The sequence below is a fragment of the Lolium perenne genome, chromosome 4 (genome assembly GCF_019359855.2).
Source record: "Lolium perenne isolate Kyuss_39 chromosome 4, Kyuss_2.0, whole genome shotgun sequence".
NCBI lineage: Eukaryota > Viridiplantae > Streptophyta > Magnoliopsida > Poales > Poaceae > Lolium > Lolium perenne.
Window position 1 is genome coordinate 172,272,605 of NC_067247.2, and position 19,830 is coordinate 172,292,434.

The window sequence follows — 19,830 nt, forward strand, 5'->3', positions numbered from 1 at the left end:
CAGTTGCTATACGCCTTGAGCCTTGAGGAGATGAGATCGTGAGAATTACAAGAGCCGTCTTTCTGAATTCTGACGATTGGTGGCTACGCTGCAGGGAAGAATGGCTCCCCGGTGATGGGCTGGCCGACAGGACTCGCCATCGCGCTGGGCTCTGCCAAGGGGCTTGCTTACCTGCACGAAAGATTGTAAGTTTCTACTGTTGTTTTTGATTGTGTTCTCTGTATGTCCTTCTGACGACTTGTTTCTGTTGTTATTTATGGTCATCCACCGTGACATCAAGGCGGCTAGGCAGGCTGCAAGTCTAATAACGGTTTTGAAAAGCAACTTTATGTCACGAAAATCTCTCGTAATCCTCAGCCTGTGGACTCCTCGGCACAAAAGCAAGAATTACATTTTGCTATACGATCAACTTAGTACTATAGACTTGCCCTTTTAGTGTTCCAAGCCGAGGAGTCCACGGGCTGAGGAACACCGTTGTTGGACTGTCGAAGCTGACTAACAAAACATGCATCTGCGGTATCTAGTACTCCATCCATCCATAAAAGGATGCTAGAGATTTGTTTAAATTTATATGTAGCTATATAGAGTATTAAATAGTATCTAGATACATATAAATTCAAACCAACTTGCGACATTATTTAATGTACAGAGGTAGTAGTATCTTTTCTTTTGCAAAGTTATGCTATCTACTAGTCGAGTGTGTTATACGGAGTATATGAGGTGAATGCATTGCTCGTCAAAGGCGACATGACAATGCTTGGAATTTAACTTGAGTTTCTTATCATTTCTGCATGCATTTCTTTTGCGTAGGCCAAAGTGGCAAAGCCTGCTGATCGCCATGGCCCCAATCGTGCCATGGATTGGCGTCATCGTATGCTGCCCTACAGGTGACGCACCACGATCGCCGACTCTACTCCTTCTACAGCACGGCTCATTCGATGAACATATATGGTTACTGACTTTCAATTGATCAAAGAAACATTTGTGCACAAAACATTCAAAGGCCACTTTCTACTTGCATAAAGAAGACATGATAAATCGACCCGATTTATACAGGAAGGACCGTAGAACTTGTCTTTCTATACAGATAGAACCAGAAAGGAAGTCACAGAAACATCATTCCCATGAGATAAAAGCATTCTAACAACCAGTCACAACGACCAAGCTACACGTTTCAGCTTTCGCCAAATCCATAGGAGCTGAAGTGCTTCACCCTGAACTTCCACTCGCCCTTGGCGCCGTCAAATGACACGAACTCAGCTCCCTGCTCCTTGGCCGTCTTCACCAGCGTCTCCTTGAACTTGTCCAGCCTCGGACCCTCGGTGCAGGGCTCGCCTGTCTTCCTATTCATGCACTTGATGTTCAAAAGAGTCACCAATGCAGCTTTGTTCAGGCCCTCGCCAACTGGGGGCTTCTCGCTGTCCTCCTTGTACACGACCACTTCACGGTTATTGAATTCCACCACCGACTCCAGATCAAGGCCCCTCACATCTGTTTCTCCCAAGAATTTGATGCTGCCATAGCCTTGACGTCCGACAACAAAGTCTCTAACCTGACGGCAGTAGCCTGGTTCAGAACGTTCTTTCGCCGCAAGCTCCTCTAGGCTAGGCTCCGTGAAGTAATCTGCCTGGGAGAGCTTAGGCATCATCTTCTCAATGCTAGCACCATTCACATGCCGAACAAAAGCCTCAGGCTCACTTGATGCATCATGACCATTTCCTGCTTGACCAGACCGAGCCGGTGACATGGCAGCCTTATTGCGCTCCCTCCCAACAAAAGCATCTGTACAGTTACTCAAATCAGCAACAAGCTACACTTAATTGTGCAAGTCGAGGAGGAAAGGAATACCAATAGTTCTAAATGAATACCTTTGTCTTTGTCAAGATGAGCTGAATCTCTTGGAATTGGTTGTCGGTCAACTGCACTACGTGAAGGCCACTGATCTGTTTGACGGATTATCAGACTTCTTGGGTTTTCTCTAGGGATGAAAAAGGCATCTGCTTTTGGCGTTACGGAAGATTCTTCATCATCAGCAAAGAACGGAACCTACAGGAGTAACAAGAAAATAGGCATCACATACAATACTCTCTCAATGGCTTTCGTTAATTCCAACAAAGAAATATAGAACTGAACTATGTAATCAGTCATTACCTTTCCATCAGATGCCGCATTATACTTCCGTGGCAACAGTTTTATCCTCCTCTGTGACAAATGCCTAGGCACCACCATTGATAATGTTCTACTCAGATGGGGCTTCTCAGCAACCTACAGGGCAGCAAAAATGTTTCGGACAAGCAAACGTCTTTACTCATAGCTACAGATAGCCTCAGTAGCACAGACTGCTAACAAAATATTACCCGCCTTGCCCATCTCTACTCTCTTTCCACTCTACAGAAACTACTGGAAATACTTAAAGATAATAAAAACTAACCGGTAAACTTGATATTCCATATTGGATGGAAGGTGAGGATCCACCATTCCCAATGGACATCTGAGGCATCGCTGGGAGTGTCCCGAAGGGATTTGAAACAAGAGTCGGCTGCATTACCATACTGGACTGACTACTGGTTCTGCATCAAGTATGCAACAGAGCGTTACAAAGTTACAAGAGGATGGTGTATTACTATTAACTAAGTTCAAAAAAAGGAATCCACATGGTAATCAAGTGATAATAGGTGCTCCCTAGTACTCAGTTTTAGAAGATAATTATTACAAACCAAGGCAAAAGTCTGTGCTGCACTATAGAGATAAACAGAAACATGGCAGCTCAGCAGGTACAACCGATTTACTCAAAACAGAAACATTAAGAAATTTCTTCTCTCTACAGTATTACACAATCATGTTATTGTTTACTTTCGCCTTCTCAATTCCACCCAATAAAAACAGAAATCAGAAAGAATAAATGTAAATGTGACAAGTAAATGGAAGGGTCATACTGCTGTCCAAATGGGGCCATATTCATCGGTTTGGAAACTCCAGAGAATCCACCTGCCAAAGCATCAGCATAAAGTTATAACAGATATCCGTTAATTAAAAGAAAGCATTGAATATTATGAGGCAAATACTAACCTGGTTGGCCCTGAGGTTGGAATGAGAACGAACTTGAAGGTTGAACAGGGGCAGGTTGTGGAAACATTGGCTTAAACAAAGAGAAAATAGGAACTCGTTATTTTCAAAGCAGAAGATATAGAAAATTTTGAGGGTTAAATGATAGGAATAATATGAAAGTACAACAATTTGTGGAAAACAGTTATCAACCCTAAATATGTAACTGCAAGGGGATAAGATGCTTACAAAAGGTGAAGATGTGGGGACAAACTGTCCTCCGGCTGTTCCAACATTAGTCGTGTTGTTGAAAATACTGGTGGAGAAAGCTGAACTGCTTGTCGTCTGCTGGTTAAATGAGTGGCTCGATGGCTGTTGCCCAATTGCAGGGGAAGGCGAAGACGGAAACAGCCCAGCTGATTGAGAGTTATTGTTAAAGGATGGGCCAAAACTGAAAGGAGTCGTGATTGCCGATGACGAGCCGAATATTGAAGGAGTGGTATTTGCAAACAGAGATTGTGAAGTGTTTGCTTGGAAGGGAGAACCAGTTGATTGTCCAAACAAGGTCGTTCCGGGGGACGGAAACAGGCTCGGCGTAGTACCAAAAGCACCAGTAGAATTTGAGATACTAGAAAATGGATTCACTGGCGCCGGTTGACTGATTGGAAAACTTGGCTGTGGAGATGGCGAGAAGTTATTCACCACTGGAGTTGTGTTTGGTCCACCTGAGGTTCAAAGTTCAAACATTAAACTATCACAAGTTACATGATCTAGTGAAGCATTGAAATAGTAAACTTTATGAGTTCATTCTAATTGCAAATAAAAGACACTACAGTTATCTAATTGCAAATAAGAAAGAAAAAACACTACAGGTAAGCTATACCCAAAGCCAGAACATAATATTCATGTCAATTCACAGAAAATAAGCATGCAAAAAATAATGTGTGCAATTAGCTGTGAATGTTTTAAAGAGGGGTTACAGATGAAGCAATAGCATACTACTCAGTTCCAAACAATTCCACTTACCTTTGTCCCCACGCTGGTAATCTTCCCACCTCAATTCCTCATGACTCTTCTCTTTGTATGCAGGCATAGCCAAGGTTCAAAAAAGCGTTGAGCGCTAAGCGAGCAGTGAGGCACTGCCTAGAGGAACTGCTGCTTAAGCGAGCTTAAGCGCCGCTTAAGCGTGCAGGGCAAAAGCGTACGTCTAGGAGCACCGAAGGCAAATTGGACATACATAAGACTATAATATGCTGTAGTTTTGTATCATAAGAATGTAATTCTACAGTACGTACAAACATTACAAAATTGCAAGAATCTCTTAGGTCTTGCAGCAGCAAACAGCAACAGTAGCAGTTCAGCTACGCAGCAAACTAACAATAGTAGCAGTTAAACACTTAGCCAGCAGCGCATCGCAGACACCCATGAACCTACACAGCTACCTACACACGATTGAGGCAACACACGAATGCACACACCCACATGGTCTAATTAGGATTCAGGCAACACACGCACGCACACACAAGCTACATCGCACACACCCACACACGAGCTGGGAAAATAGGGACTAGGGGATATCTGAGAGATGCGCCGGCCGGCGGCGAGCAGGTTCAGGTCGACCTCGATCTGGGCGCTTGGACGGGGAGGGATTAGGGGATATCTGAGAGATGTGGCGGCCGGCGGCGAGCAGGTTGAGGTCGACCTCGATCTGGGGCGCCTGGACGGGGAGGAACGCGGGGGTGGAGGTGGAGCACTTGGAGGAAGAGGGACGAGCTCCCGCCGGCCTGGAGGAAGAGGCGGAGGGTTGTGCATGCTGGACTGCACCGGCGGCAGGCGGAGGTTCACCAGCGGAAATCTGGTGCGCCGCCACTCTCCCCTGTCTCTCTTCCGCGCGCTTAGGCAACGCTCAACGCCCAATCGCAAAGCTTAATCGCGCTCAGCGCTTAACCTCCCGCTCAGGCCTGAAACGAAGCGGTATGCCACCGCTTCGCTCTAATCACCGCTTAAGCGCGCCTGAGCGTACGCTTTTTTGAACGATGGGCATAGCTGATATGGAATCAAGTTTTGAAGCCTGAGAACCACTCGTAGCACCGTCAGGATCTGGTGTTTGTACATGAGGCTGTATTCTGGTTCCTCCAGATTGATTCCCAAATGTAGTTTGCCCAAACGTTGGTGGTGCTGTCGGCAAGCCTGAAAATCAAATAAGGAAGTGAAAGAACAGTTTGCAGTTACCCAACTAGTACAGTGCGCAGAATGTAAGAAAGTAACGTGATGCACTCAACAGTCAACACCAAGCCCAAACTATGTGAACATAATTGAGTAAGGTGAATATCCAATGGGAGAACCTACCAAATGGAGAAGACGGAGTTGTTCCGAACAGCGTGTTACTAGTTGCAGCTCCTGATTGTCCAAAAGACGGAGAAGATCCAAATCCAGGAGTAGTGGTCGAACCAAACGTTGAGGTGCCAGGAGCACCAAATAAGGATGTTGATGTAGAGACACCGAAGGTCGGAGTAGTTGTGGTGCCAAAATTGTTGTTGCCAAATGTAGTAGACTGGTTAGGAGATGAACCAAAACCACCGAAACTAGACTTTTGTCCAAACAGAGATCCTGAAAGCAGAGTACATTACAAGAAGGAAAACAGAAGGTCCAAAAGGGGTTCAGAAAAAAACAACATAATTAGTAGCATCTTTGAAGAAGCATCGTTGAAACAAATATGAAATGTGGCATTGAACATCACATAAAAAGATTTAAATGCTGTTAAAACAAAGGTTACTGTCAAATATTGTAAGCATACTTGAATGAAATTACGCACAGAGGAACTTACTACCTTGGGAAACCTATCATAGTTTATATGCAGTGGCAAAGGGAAAGCATGGACTGATGAGTATAGGGTGACAGTATTTCAAGTCCTAGTCCTACACTCTTTTGTACTGATATAGAAAATAGTCTCTTATCAATCACAAACTTCAACTACCAGCAACAGCTACCACTTTTAATAGCCATCGGAGATATTTCGAAGTAAGCATCGAACTTTATTGGTACATAACACAACATAAACGGTTACTTTAGCATTGCTTTGTTCTGTCTATAATAACAGCTTTCCTATAATATAGTACAGCTTTCATCAAGGTTGGCAACTAAACACAGAGCAGGTGCAAAACAGGTAAAGATCCAGTAAATGCTGCGTTATGAAATGTGTTCCAAGTTGCAGGAGAATATATAGAAGATCAATGCTGAGACAGTGAGAAGGGTACAAACCGGTGCCAGGGTTGGAGGTTGTGGCGCCAAACGCCGGCGCTGGCGGCGCACCGAAAGCCGACGTGGAGCTCCCAAACGGAGAGGGCGACGGGCTGCCGAACGCGGGCGTTGCTGGCTGGCCAAAGGCGCCAGTTGCTGTCGAGCCAAACGCTGGCGTGGTTGGCTGGCCAAAGACGCCGGTTGATGTAGAGCCAAACGCCGGGGTTTGCTGCTGGCCAAAGGCGCCGGTTGACGTCGAGCCAAACACCGGGGTGGGCTGCTGGCCAAAGGCTCCGGTTGACGTCGAACCAAACACCGGTGTGGGTTGCTGGCCAAAGGCGCCGGTTGACGTCGAGCCAAACGCCGGGGTTTGCTGCTGTCCAAAGGCGCCGGTTGACGTGGACCCAAACGCCGGTGTTTGTTGCTGGCCAAAGGCGCCGGTTGACGTGGACCCAAACGCCGGGGCGGGCTGCTGGCCAAAGGCGCCTGTGGCTGTAGCCCCAAACGCTGGGGCAGGATGCTGGCCAAAGGCGCCAGTGGCTGCAGCCCCAAAGGCCGGAGCGGATGGCTGGCCAAAGGCGGACGTACCACCCCCGAACGGCGAGCTGGTCCCTCCGAAGGCGGGGGTTGGGCTGCCAAACGGCCTAGGCGCGAAGGGGTTGTTGGTGGCGGCATTGGCCTGGCCAAAGGCAGCCTGCTGCTGCGTCCCGAATGGGTTGCTGCTCGAGGCCTGCTGCCCGAAAGGGCTGCTGCCGGCGGACGACTGCCCGGACGCTGCAACAGGAGGATGGTCGGAAACAGGGTTAGGAACCACAGTAGTGTAAATAAACTTGTATAGGCGAAATTGGAAGGGCGTGAACAGGAAATCTACAGGCGAAACGGCAGAAATAATTATTGGAAGTAACTTGGCGGCTCATGAACACTGTAGCGCGGAAAGCATTATTATTAAATATTAACATATATCAAGGATGATGAAGGATCTCGACCGGGAAACCCTGGCCGCCGATCAAGCGGCAGAGGACGAGGTGGTGGGTGCCGGCGATGGCGCCGGCGAAGGCGGAATGCGCGCGCGGGGAGAGGAAACCCTAGGTGCGGCGGAGGACGGCGTGAGGAGGTGGGGAGAGGGGGGTGCTTACGGTTGGAAGAGCCGAACATGGCTGGTAGACGGCGGGGGCCGGCGGCGGCGGAGTGCTTCGTCTTCTTCCTTGGTCGACGAGTCGATCGGTGTGGTGGCGTTGGTTTCGGGGATAATCGGAAGGCGGAGGAGAGGGGGATCTGGATCTGAGGCTGGTGGGTGGGGCCGGGTCGTCTGTCTCTTTGGCTTTGGGTTGTGTCGCGGCTCTATATAGCGTATTGGTAGCTTAGGAACAACGCGAGAAACGATCGGCGAAGTGACGCTACTCTGTGCCGCGCCGCGTAGCTTACTTTGAACGCCAATGAAGGTCAAGAGTCCTGGGGCGTAATGGGCCGTCGGGCTTCAGGCCCATATGGGCAGGAGTCGGACAAGGTACGAAGACGGAAGGAGGGATGGATTTTTTTTAGCCTCTTGTCTCCAGCGGCGCGACATAAAAATGGATTCTAAATAGTTTGATTGTGTCCGTTTGGATAAAATTTGACTCGCGGTCTGGTCAGCCAGTGAATCTAACGGCGACCCATTCCGCTAGCGGCCCGACACAACTTGCTTGAAAAAATATGAAAAGCTTGGTTACATCCATGGACGGCATACATTGTTTGGGCACAATGTGATTGAAGCAAATTGATACAATGAACTAGAAATTAATAAAAACATAGTCACCCCAAGTCTTTTCATCTTGAGCATCACAATCGAACAAAAATACTCATTGTGACTCCTAAAGGAGGAGCAAGCACAAGACTTTCCAGCATTGATTAAGAAGCCGACCATCAAAGAGCCGAGCTAACACACCATTGGCAACTAGCATCAAGATAAAAATGGTCGCTAACACGACACAAGGTCGAAAAACTTCACAATGTTAAAGTCTCCACTAGACAACACGTCAATGAGAATCTCAACCTGGAGCCGCCACCTCGAAATCTACCTAGCTGTAGCGCCCTAGGAAGCCCGCCATCACCACCTTCCAATGTTGCCACCCCGACTTCCTCCGCTCAAACGCGAGCCACAATATAGCTCAACCCAGATGGTCGCAACCCAAGTTTCACATAAACATGTGCCCGTAGACCAGCGTCATCAGGAAAAATCCGGGACAACCACCCCAACATGCAAGCAAAAGCAGCCCACAACTGCATTTGCCCGAGCTGACAAACCTCGCCATACGTGTAGCACCGGATCGCCGCTCACACCCTGTCGAGCAACAACCCCACCTCATAGGGTCGCAACCTCACAACAATTCGGGCCCGTCACCCCAGTATGCAAGAATAACCTCTAGGCCGCTGCCTCGACATTCATCGCACATGCCGACGAGACAAATCAACTTGGCAAATCCAAAGTAATGGCCCTTAGGAGGGAACGACGAAGCCGGTGACGTCCGCTTCTCTTTTAACATTAATGGATTATTTTTTAAGCATGCTCTTGCCTTGGCTTCTTCGGCACTCTTTTTATCAGAAGGAAGGATGATATCACACAGACCATTTGTATGCGCTTTAATTTTGGTTACGTAAGAGAAAAAGGCAGAGTCCAACCGTTACCCACGTGAACCAAGAAGCTTGTGAGGTCGTCTTGTATAGGAGTCAACCCGTTGCTCCTAGTAGTGACGATTGGGTTATGGGGATGGAATCCAAAGTACGTAAATTAGGAAGGATCCATATCGAAACTCCCATTTTGCGTGGCTAATCTAACGGACCAGTTTGAGTGAGAAAGTTGGTATCCATACCTCTCAAGACAAACCTCTACCAAAAATAGATCTGGTAATTGGAGAACTTTGTATAGAAGATATTCGGTGCTATCATATTATCCGCTAAATTCATGGGTTGGAGATAAAAGGATTCGAACTGCTCGCATCTGTCATAGGATAAACCACCACCTCTTTGGCCTCCCCGACGGGTAGCCGAAACAATAGAGTGAACATGTAGCCAAGAAGGAGGCCCCCTAGCAATCAATATGCGCATACAAGAAGGTGCAGTCGCTGGAGGAGCTACCATTGTATGCTCCAATGACTCTCGTTGCCAGTGCTTTCAGCAAGAATTTCACCATTAAGAGTAGGTGCCTTTTAGAACACTTTCACGTGTGAACCGAAGCCGTCTTGCCGAACTCAAGACTTACCTAGCTATGTGTGTGGACCTGATGCTCTTGGCCGCCGAGCTTGAATGGAGGCAGCAAGCTAGCGGACTTGGATGTTCCCCGGCCGACATGCCACAGTGAAAAAAACTTTTTCATTTTTGACGGCCTTAAAGCATTGATGTGATGGTACTTCTTCGGCTCATGGCGCAATGATCTCCTGGTTCGTTTTCCGGCGGGTGCTTCGCCTATGGCGAGGCGAGCGGCATGCGAAGTTTGTGCGGAATGTGCTTCCCTAGTATGTTCTGTTAGAATCCTGAGTGAGTGTGTGTATCACGCTGTATTCTGTTTGCTTATAAACGGAAAAAGTCTAAAATAAACCTTGAACTTATAGACAAAAGCTAAATCGAACCCCGAATTCACAATCCCTAAAATTGGCACTCTAAACTTCTCAATCCCGGTCTATTTTCGACCCTGGATCTGTTTGGCATGCTGGGAAGTTACGATCCTAGCCAGGATTGCAGTCTAACCTGGCTGACAGATGGACCCCATTAGATGAAAAATAAACGAAGGAAAAAACAAGATGCTGACATGTGGCCCTAGCCTGTCAGGGCCTTCTCCTACCTCCCGTCATGGATGGAAACGGCCGGAGCCGATCCTCCCCGCGCACCTAGCCTCGCCCCCTCTTCTCCCGGGCCCGCAACTAGCTTCCCCTCCACTCCCGACCGTTCCAGGTTCACCTCCCTCTTTCGATGCTCATCCCCAAATCGCCAGACCTCCCAAGGAACCTCCCATGGTCTGTTTGACCTAGAGGGCACCCTCGACTGGAGGCGGCGGCGCTGAGCCCTGGACAGGAGGCCACATGAGATGGTGGTCGGGGCCCCCGGATGAAGACCGAAAAAGGTTGTGGTCAGGGGCGGTGTTCCGTTGGTGAAGAAGACGACGAGGTCCCTAGAGATGGGAAGTCGGAGATGACGGCGACGGCCATGATATTCGCCAGCTGGAGTAGGCCGGACATCGCCGCCGCGCGGCACTACTGCTTGGTGTTGCCAGCGTTGCCCATCAGCGAGTTTGTGCACACGGTGTGCTAGCAGATCTGTCATGTGGGCCCAAGTCAACAATCCCAGGTTTGACCTGCCAAGTCAGCAAATTTCTAACTCAAATAGGCTCAAGGTTTGAAATAGACTGGGATTCACAAGTTCAGTGTGCTGATTTCAGGGATCGTGAGTTGGGGGTTCGGTTTAACTTTTGCCTACAACTTCAAGGTTTGTTTTGGATTTTTCCGCTTATAAACAGTGTTTCCCTCGGAAATAAAACACACAGAAAAGAAAATATTTGTACACGAAACATTCAAAGGCCACTTATACAATGCATAAATAAGACATGAATCGACTTGATTTATACACAATATTTGTACACAATACATCCAAAGACAGAACACATTTTTTTTTGAACGGACAGAACACTTATACAATGCATTAATAAGACATGAATCGACCCGATTTATACAGGAAGGACCGTCAAACTTGTCTTCTAGAAAATTACAGACAGGCGACCCAGAAAGGAAGTCACAGACGCATCATTCCCAGAAGAAAAAAAAAACGTTCTATCAACCAGTCACAACGACCAAACTACTACACTTGAATCGGTTTCAGCTTTCGCCAATTCCATATGAGCTGAAGTGCTTCACCCTGAACTTCAACTCGCCCTTGACACTATCAAATGACACGAACTCCGCTCCCTGCTCCTGGCCCTTCTTCACGAGCTTCTCCTTGTACCTGTCCAGCTTCGGACCATCCGTGTACGTCTCGCCTGTCTTCCTACTCCTGCACTTGACGTTCAACATAGTCACCACTGCAGCTTTGTTGAGGCCCTCGCCAACCGGGGGCTTCTTGCTTTCGTCCTTGTACACGGCCACTTCGCGGTTATTGAATTCCACGACCGACTCCAGATCAAGGCCCCTCACGTCCGTTTCTCCCAAGAATTTGATGCTGCCGTAGCCTTGACGTCCGACAACAAAGTCTGTAACGTGACAGCAGTAGCCTGGCTCATCACGTTCTTTGGCCGCAAGCTCCTCTAGGCTAGGCTCCGTGAAGTAATCCCCCTTGGAGAGGTTAGGCGTCGTCTTCTTAGGAACCATGGCGGTAATGAACTTTTGCAAGCAAAACTGGAAGAACTTGAGCAGGCGATGGTAGCTGAAATCTGCAGGCAAAACAGGAAGAGTAAGTAACTTGGCGGTTCATCAACACTACTGTAGCGCGGAAGGCATTGTTAGCATCTCAATGAAGGATCTCGACCGGGAAACCCTGGCCGCCGACCAGCCAGAGACGACGAGGTGGTCTCGGTAGTCGGTACTGGCAATGCCAGTAGGAATCGAGGAGAAGATGGAGAGCTTACGATTGGAAGAGCCGAACATGGCTGGTAGAAGGCAGGGGCGCGGCGGCGAAGGAGACTGTAGTCTGTATGTCACCGGTCCGGCGGCGGCGGTGTGCTTCTTCTTCCTTCCTCCACGGGTCTGGTGGGTGGTGGGTGCCTGGTGGGGCCGGTTCGTCTGGCTTTCGGCCGTGCTGCGGCTCTATATAGCGTTCTCGTAGCTTAGGAACAACGCTACTAGAAACGATCGGCTTTCGGCCGTGCTGCGGCTCTATATAGCGTTCAGACTTCAGACCGGCGAGGCGAGATCAACAGCCACTGGCGGCGGTGAGATCCGACGACGAGCGCCCCGCCTGAGCCCCGCCTGCCTACGGGAGGAAGGCGACGGGACAAGGTCCGCAAGGAGCGGAGGAAGGTGACGCCTGAGCCCACGTTGTAGCAGCGTCCAAATTCAGTTTGTACTTTCTCATGGCAGCTTTTCAGTTTTCTCGCAAAAATATAAGTTTTCAGTTGTTGAGTATCAACCATACTCCCTCTGTGCACTAATATAAGATATTTTATGTAATTTTAAATTAGACTAGATATAAATCAATGTTCTATTTAGATCAACAGGGAGGACCTCCCCGATCCTATTGATCAGATCAACGAAACCAAACACTTTGGTCAGACATTCAGTTATTACAAGCAAACTCAAAAGAAAGAGGTCCTTTCCCTTACTCCACTCCTAAAACTAACAGCAAAGCAAAAACACGTAAAAACAGCTACAAGGAGCTGTCTGAAATAGCGCAACCTACATACTAAAAATAGACTAGATATAAAATAAAGTGGGTGAATCAAACAAAATGCTTCGGTATCTTACATTTCTAAACTTCTAAACGGATGTTGTTGTTAAAGTACTTTCAAAGCTAAAACAAAAAACGAATGTGCTGCTGCTAAGTTAGCAGTTAGCACAACATCAAACACTTGACGGGAGTGCTTTATGATCTTCAATCGGCAGCGCACACAAGCATTTGATCGGTGCCTTCCAACTTAGTAGTAGTTAGTACTACCATAAACTTCATAAATCCTTAATTTGATATCCTCAACATGCTTCAACATAATCATATATGGTATTCTGAAGCACGAAAACTGTGTGCTCATTTTCTTTACTGAGACATGTACCCCAGACTCATTTGTTTCTAAGTATACTTCAGAGTGTTAAACAGAACCGAAATGATCTATGTCTCTCCATCACTTGTTCCCGAGATTGGCATGGGCCCGTGTAATACAAATTACACTTATTGATCAGCTCAAATAAACCAAGACTATATACAAAAATCACGGCATCTAGCTTGTACTCTGAGAAACTACCATTTCATCTCATTCATCATATTCCATCTAGCTAAGCAGTAGTCAACCGAGACCGCTGCGTTAGCTCCTCAAAAGCGTGCATGGCTTCACTGTCGAGTCCTCCCGCAAACTACAAATCAAACAAACAAAAAAGGTGCATATGTTACAACAAAGCTGTATGTAATCTAAGAAGGTAAATCATAGTTAATACATACCTGGTGAACCCTATATGTGAAGCGCACGCTCTGAGCAACGAGAGCAGCCGTGTTCCCTCCTCCTGTATCTGCCACTATTTCCTTGAGGACTCTCTTCATGTGCACCTTTGCAAGTGCTACTGACGCCACCTTTATCTACAAATTCAAACAGCGAACAATTCCAAACCAGTTAATCGTCTGATACAAATAATAAGTACAAGGATACTGATTAATTGACTACCTTCGAAGCAATCCCTGAATCGAGCATCCACTCAGTCGGAATCCCAAACTGTTTATAGCACGGCATCGCCGAGCTCCTAAGACTCAACAATCTCTTCATGCTCTTCTCTAGCCTGACAAACAATTAAGCATGGTAATTAGTTATGTCTCAGCAGGGAAACTAAAGGACAAGAATCATGTGTGAGGTCAATTGGTTCTTGATTTCATACTTATCTAGGAAGCTCGATATCTTCCTCAGAGTAGCCTCACAGGAGGTAGGGCTGCCATCATCGATACTCAAGGAAGAGACCTCTGTTACAACGCACTTGAGATCCCGGTATTCAAATGCGGCTTCCCGGAGTGCATCGGCTTTCTTCTCCGGCCAGCTGAAGTGCTTCAACACGCCTGTCTCATCCGACTGAATTTTACAACAGCTTAATTTAATCAGTACCATCCCACCAACCGTCAGTAGCCGTCCTCACTACTGATAAAGGCAACAACAAATGGTACCAATATTATGGTGTTTGTTTGATTACCAGAGTTGAAAGTTGTTGATCAAGCCAATCAACAAAGGTCAGCACTTGCTCCACATCGGTGTAAGTGTTAGTGTGAACTTTGTTGATGAGCCCATTGATCAACTCTCCTTTCGTTTCGACATCCGTTTTGATCTGAGCAAACAAAGAAAAAATACATCTAGTCAGAAAATCATATATAGCTAAGTTAATCTTATTTCCAGGGTCGTTTAATGGTATGATGCTGACCGCCAACAAGTGCGTGGAGCGGTTCTGTAGCTCGCCAACGATGCTGTTATGATGAGCGGCACTGACAGCCACAGCCTTCTTGGTATCGCGCTTGTTCAGGGAGTTGTACATCTCAACCAATGCGGTTGCCTTGTTCACTGTGCTTATCTTGCCATGTTGTGGCGGTGGAGGCGGCGGTGCTGGGGCTCTTCCCAGGATTTTACTACTAGGTGGTGGTGGAGGTGGCGGTGAGGGGGGCTTCGGAGGCTGTGGTCTGCTCATTGCATCATCCTTTTGGTTGCTTCGTTGCGCCGCAACAGTCTGTGCCTTCTGAATTGGAAGTAAAAATCATTTGATGTGTGTTAGCCACTCACACCATGTATGCAGTTGTGAACCAACATGTAGATCAAAGCAGGTTGCAGGTAAACTGAGCATGGTGATTGGTAAATACAGCTTTTTTCAGGAGCTGGAAGAAAAGATGGCTGTAGCAGCTGCACGGCAATCAAACTGGTATGTGCTGATATGGAAACCAACTTACATGGATGTCATGCTGCTCCTGAAGCCGGGTGATGGTGCAGCGCGCAAGTGCGAGCTGGTGTGTGAGGTCGCTCTTGTCGCACTCCAGCTCAGTGTTGAGCAGCTGCAGCCTGTCCACCTCCTTCCTTAGGGCCTCCACCTCCCCACGCAGCTTGCGCGTCTCCTCCTCGGAATCGTCCTTGTGCCTCTTTGGCTTTGCAGCTGCAGGAGTGACCACCCTCTCCTCCTTGCTGCTCACCCTCACAAGCCTCCTCGCTCGAGGAGGAGTGGCTGGTGCTGGAGCTGGAGACGAAGAAGCTTCCTTGATGGGTGCTGCTGCCGCTCTCGGAACCCTGGTTCGTGCCGCCACCGAAGGCGAGGAGATCCTGCCGCCATGGCCATTGCTCAGCACCGGCTGCTTCATCGTCTGTGTGAATCCAAGGAGCAGCCTAGGTAGTGGTCTAGTCTTAATTGTTGTCTTGCGACCTGAACTGAATACTACTTAGTGTCAGAAAGGAAGGTGCTGCCTGGGTGGTTGGCAGTGACAATATATGTTGGCATGCAGCATGTGGATTGTGGAATCAGCACAGCTCAGCTCCTTGTTGACTGCAGGCAGCAGGTACAAACAAGAGGATTATATCAGTGTCAATTGCAGTGAGAAGAAGAGGGCCATGAGAGGGCAACAGCTTGCCTGAACCTGATGGCTGCTATTAATGCAAGTAGGGTAAGGTAAGGCTGGTTCAGTTGAGAATGGCCAATCGGCCATGACCATGGGAGGACAGACAGGACCACAAAGCAGAGCACGCAACGACAGAGCAATAAACCCACGCTGTTACTATTAACCAACCCAAAACACAGTACACAGTGATGCATCACAATACGAGATCTACATGTCAAACAGTAATTACCATCTCAATTCTTTAGTATAACATGCACTCTGGTGTATGTAGTTATATAATCATGCAGCATTTCATATAGTTTTGTATATACTTGCATCTGGCTAAGCATTGCTTGGTATTGGAAATCTTAGGAAAAAATAGTGCAGACTGCAGAAAAATAGGTAGAACGAAGAGACAGCATATAAAGCATTGGATGCCACAAACCAAATAATTAAGCCACTGAAATTTAATATTGAGGGCAGGCCCTAGGCAGTTGACAAAGGGCCGGAGTAGTTGCAGCTGAAAGACTAATATACTTCTAGGCCATGTGAGAAACCACCTAGCTGAATGTATACACATGTATTATGCCAAATAAAATTTTGTATTGGACTAGTGGTGAGGAGGTCAGATGATGCACACTGCAGACATAAATTAACAAATGAAAGGATGGGTATGGCTTAAAGTTACACGAAAGTGACAAATGCTTAGTGAGCATTGAACATGAATTGCTTATCTATTTCCTGAAATGTACATATTTTGGCTGTGCTGGAAACAATAACTTTAAGTAAACTGCAGCGATGAGTTGATTACTACAACAGATTTAACTGACGACTGGTTGTGTTTGCTGTCTCTTGTCTCTTCCTTTATAGTTAACAACTGACCGACCCAATCCCTCTAATTAGTTTTGTACTTTAAGCAATGGCTTAATCATGAAGCATGACAGACCAACCCCATGCACTAAAGTAAATCTAAGCTACTTGGGCAAAGTGGTAACAAAACAAACACATTCTCCAGCCAAATCCAGCACAGAGAGGCAACTCCCATGGTTGAACATGAACCATGTTCTAACAGAAGAGAGCATGAACACAATAAAATCAATATGAAGTAGAAAACGTAGAAGAAAGAAAGCATCTAAACAGGATCAAGTGGAGCATAACCGGTTACTTCATCCTCCAAGCAGAAATCAGAACCAGTAGAGATCTCAAATCAATAACGCCGAACAAAACTGTTCACACGAATTTCATCCATAATATTCCTTAAAAAATATATGAGGGACAAAAGGACAAACCTTGTTTTGCAGGATGCAAGAGACAAGCAGCTCCAGAGGAAATAATTTGATAGCATAACAGTGCAGAGGTGCTGCCACTTATAGATGCCAAGAACAGAATGCTTGATAGTGGGAAAGTAGGTGTGACATTTGGATCAAACTGAGGACCCACAATTCAATGCCACAATCTTATATCTGTATATAAAAAAAGGAAATATGCCCAGCTAGCTAGCTGTTGGTGGAGTGTCTCAACATTCCCCCTTCACATCACTGAACAACCAGCCCAACCAAAGCCACCCAAACTCCCAAAGTGCATATTAGTCTTATGTGTCAGTACACAAATACTTCGACCAGTAAGCCACTACTTTTATGGATAAAAAATATACAAAAGCTTCCATGTGTTAAAAGTGCATGAGTTGGTCCTTAATATGTTGAAGACCTAGTACAGCTCACCTGAATTTGAAGTTTTTTGTTACGCATCACATCAGAGTTGTAGATTGACCACCTAAACTCGCTTCATAGAATTAATTCCAAGCAGCCTGCGATAAACTTAATGGCCCCAATAGGACTTGTACAGTTTCAAGTCTGCATCACACTTTCAATGGAGCAAAATATTACAACTTGCAAGCTCATCATCAACATTTGACTGGATACACCTAGAAACTACACCCACTGGCCAATACAGGCAATGCTACTTCCTACGAGCATACAACTTTAGCCTAATCAACACCCACTACATTACTACAGCTAAAGTAAAATCTATAGTTCTTTGCCACCACTTGCAATCCTCCAAGTTTCCAAAATTCTGGAGCAACTCCTTTCTTCAAAATAACCCTCCGACGTATGGTAACGCAATCATGGAGAATAAGCCTGCCCAGGACCAACCAGAGGGCAAGATTGAGCGCCAACTATTGCTGTTATTGCCTTCTCCTGGGAAGCCTGGCCCAAAGTCTGATGATCCAGAAATGCCTGAGCCACTCGCGTTCAGCACTGATGATCCCGGATCAGAACCAGATGCACCAGTAACAGGGTTAGTGGATGGTGTAGTAGGAGCGGTGGACCCAGGATTGTACCCAGCCGTAGAGCTGAAAGATGAAATAGTTCACCATACACATCATTGCAATAGAAACAAGAGTTCCCTGGTATCAGAATGCAAAACTAATAATCTTCACCTTGTTGGTGAAGACATGGATGATGCCAAGACACAGGTTCCTGAGCCTGCAAACAGGAGATGCGAGCGCAATATGTCAGAGCAGCATACCGAAAACCCTTGAACTTATCCAGAAGGGAAAAAAAAGTAACACATACTCGGATTAGCATTGGCAAGCATCGCTGCGCCCCCAAAGTTGCAGCTGGTGGGTGCAGGGTTTTTCTGGTAGTAGCTGTTGAAGGCGTATGACGCATGGGCTTCCAGGGTATTTGGATAATAGCAGCTCCCCGATGGCTGTATCGGTGAGCAATCAGCTCCACCGATGCCGCACGCGTAGTCCAGTGCATCCTGGAGCGCTGCTTTGGCTGAGCCGGCCTTGGCCACACACCAGGATTGCTGCCCTGACGCAGCCGGAGCTGTGACTGGAGTGGTAACTGGAACAGTAGGTGGTGTACTGCCGATAGCTGGCACCATCGGATTTGCGGCTGGGTTTGTAAATGGTGCCGATGGAGGGAACGTTGACGGGGTGGTGACAGGATTGGTGACTGCTGGGGCGGCCGGTGCAGAGGTGGAAGGAGTTGGCAATGGTAATGTGGTAGTAGGGTCGGTTGAGGGGGCTGGGATAGGTGTGGGCAAAGGGTTTAAGGAAGGGATTGGGATGGTAGGGTTCGTGGATGGCACGGTGATGATTGTTGGTGCTGGGTTCGTGGATGGGACTGTGATCGGCATCGCCGGGTTGGTCACCTGAGCTGGATCCAAGTCATCATGGACAGTTGGTTTACCTGCAGTAGCATCAATTTGTTACTTGAGGTGACTGATTAGCAAGGAGTTTGTACCTCTCATGTCAGCAATAGGACTAAATAGGCAACCAAGTACTGTAAGAGAGATGCTTATGGTCAAAGTGGAGATATGCAGCCTCAGAAAAGAAATTATCCTTTGCATGGATGTTTTCTTCTCTTGTAAAGACGATTAGTGGTACGAAAAAAGGAATAGGCCGGGTTTAGAGTTTAGACATGAAGGATGCATGCATCCCAGCATGTCTGCTGCTGTTCCCCCAATATGAAGCACACAGAAACCAGCAAAATTAACCTCTCTCCCAGATCGAGATGCAAAGATCACCTCAATGATGATGTACCTACCTAGCAGCTCCATACATGGAGTAAGATTTGCGTGCAGGTTAAAGGGGATTTGGGTTTCCGATTACTCGTCATGTTTGTCTATTGAAGAAATACTAGTGTCGTGCAGCTGCAGCCTGCAGGCAGGAGAGCAGAACACAGAAAAGTAGCATGCCGCAGTGCGCATTTCTAATCTAAACCTGCGCGTACTGCTACTAGTAGAGATGAGCCGCCGGGGCGGGGATCTGAACAGGAATTAGTGGCAGGGGATTGCACCGAGACAGCAGTAGGTGTTAGCTGGAGAAAGTACCTGAGACTGAGGCTGAGGCTGAGGGGAGCTCGAGGAAGAGGAGGGAGCAAGCGCGGAGCAGGAGGAGGAGGCGGAAGCGGACCACCATTGTCGCCGGCGCCCGCTCCGCAGCTGAACGAGCAAGAAATGGGTCGCCGCCGCAGCGTGTGTTGTTTCTTTGGGGGCGGCCCGAGGGAAAAGGTGGTGGACGCCTGGACGGTGGTGGAGGTGGTAGCAGAAAGCACGGGAGAGTGATGGGGAAAAGAACAAGGAACATTGCCGAGAGTGAAAGCACACACTCTCTCACTGTCTGTGGGACCATCTGGAATCGGATGGAATGGAATACAATACTCGTAGTAATCTTATCTTATCTACCCTGAGCAGCAGGGAAGAATGTTGTTAACTCATCATTCTGCCTCAGTGGTAAACAAAAGACTTGGAATATATTCGGCAGTACACCTTTTCTTTTAAGTGATGACGCAGAGGTCGGTTATATACTCT

General features: G+C 47.3%; 4 protein-coding genes across 5 annotated transcripts; all 4 read right to left on the bottom strand.

Moving 5' to 3' along the window:
* Positions 1-1,031: 1,031 nt before the first annotated feature.
* On the bottom strand, positions 1,032-7,600 carry LOC127294677 (nuclear pore complex protein NUP98A). The gene is made up of 12 exons (XM_071818901.1): positions 7,422-7,600; positions 6,307-7,059; positions 5,395-5,655; positions 5,085-5,235; positions 4,072-4,133; positions 3,295-3,770; positions 3,070-3,139; positions 2,937-2,988; positions 2,432-2,570; positions 2,152-2,265; positions 1,869-2,046; positions 1,032-1,782 (listed from the first exon to the last, which is right to left on the bottom strand). Exons 1-12 carry the CDS (start codon positions 7,438-7,440, stop codon positions 1,175-1,177), a joined length of 2,883 nt encoding a protein of 960 aa, XP_071675002.1. The 5' UTR covers positions 7,441-7,600; the 3' UTR covers positions 1,032-1,174.
* A 3,360-nt stretch (positions 7,601-10,960) lies between these two features.
* LOC127294681 (nuclear pore complex protein NUP98A-like) lies at positions 10,961-12,011 on the bottom strand. The gene is made up of 2 exons (XM_051324548.2): positions 11,876-12,011; positions 10,961-11,680 (listed from the first exon to the last, which is right to left on the bottom strand). Exons 1-2 carry the CDS (start codon positions 11,892-11,894, stop codon positions 11,130-11,132), a joined length of 570 nt encoding a protein of 189 aa, XP_051180508.1. The 5' UTR covers positions 11,895-12,011; the 3' UTR covers positions 10,961-11,129.
* A 930-nt stretch (positions 12,012-12,941) lies between these two features.
* Positions 12,942-17,063, bottom strand: LOC127294678 (INCREASED PETAL GROWTH ANISOTROPY 1-like protein 2). 2 transcript variants are annotated; one of them, XM_051324545.2, is made up of 8 exons: positions 16,797-17,063; positions 14,872-15,340; positions 14,355-14,663; positions 14,130-14,261; positions 13,824-14,011; positions 13,616-13,727; positions 13,396-13,530; positions 12,942-13,310 (listed from the first exon to the last, which is right to left on the bottom strand). In XM_051324545.2, exons 1-8 carry the CDS (start codon positions 16,850-16,852, stop codon positions 13,233-13,235), a joined length of 1,479 nt encoding a protein of 492 aa, XP_051180505.1. In that variant the 5' UTR covers positions 16,853-17,063; the 3' UTR covers positions 12,942-13,232. The 2 variants fall into 2 exon arrangements, with proteins under 2 accessions (XP_051180505.1, XP_071675003.1); XM_071818902.1 differs by lacking the exon at positions 16,797-17,063 and having other exon boundaries at positions 14,872-15,273.
* A 209-nt stretch (positions 17,064-17,272) lies between these two features.
* LOC127294679 (uncharacterized) lies at positions 17,273-19,568 on the bottom strand. Its single transcript, XM_051324547.2, has 4 exons — positions 19,351-19,568; positions 18,084-18,707; positions 17,948-17,993; positions 17,273-17,860 (listed from the first exon to the last, which is right to left on the bottom strand). Exons 1-4 carry the CDS (start codon positions 19,436-19,438, stop codon positions 17,599-17,601), a joined length of 1,020 nt encoding a protein of 339 aa, XP_051180507.1. The 5' UTR covers positions 19,439-19,568; the 3' UTR covers positions 17,273-17,598.
* Between the last annotated feature and the right edge of the window lie 262 nt (positions 19,569-19,830).

Coding starts and splice junctions, on each gene's coding strand:
- LOC127294678 (XM_051324545.2), bottom strand. CDS start 16,852: ATGCTATCAAATTATTTCCTCTGGAGCTGCTTGTCTCTTGCATCCTGC. Junction 15,341..16,796: donor CTTGCATCCTGCAAAACAAG/GTTTGTCCTTTT, acceptor AGTAGTATTCAG/TTCAGGTCGCAAGACAACAA. Junction 13,311..13,395: donor TCACATATAGGGTTCACCAG/GTATGTATTAAC, acceptor TTTGATTTGTAG/TTTGCGGGAGGACTCGACAG.
- LOC127294677 (XM_071818901.1), bottom strand. Junction 3,140..3,294: donor TCCCCACATCTTCACCTTTT/GTAAGCATCTTA, acceptor TCTTTGTTTAAG/CCAATGTTTCCACAACCTGC. Junction 2,571..2,936: donor ATGGCCCCATTTGGACAGCA/GTATGACCCTTC, acceptor TACTTGATGCAG/AACCAGTAGTCAGTCCAGTA.
- LOC127294679 (XM_051324547.2), bottom strand. CDS start 19,438: ATGGTGGTCCGCTTCCGCCTCCTCCTCCTGCTCCGCGCTTGCTCCCTC. Junction 17,994..18,083: donor GCTTGCCAATGCTAATCCGA/GTATGTGTTACT, acceptor TCCTGTTTGCAG/GCTCAGGAACCTGTGTCTTG. Junction 17,861..17,947: donor TCCATGTCTTCACCAACAAG/GTGAAGATTATT, acceptor TTCATCTTTCAG/CTCTACGGCTGGGTACAATC.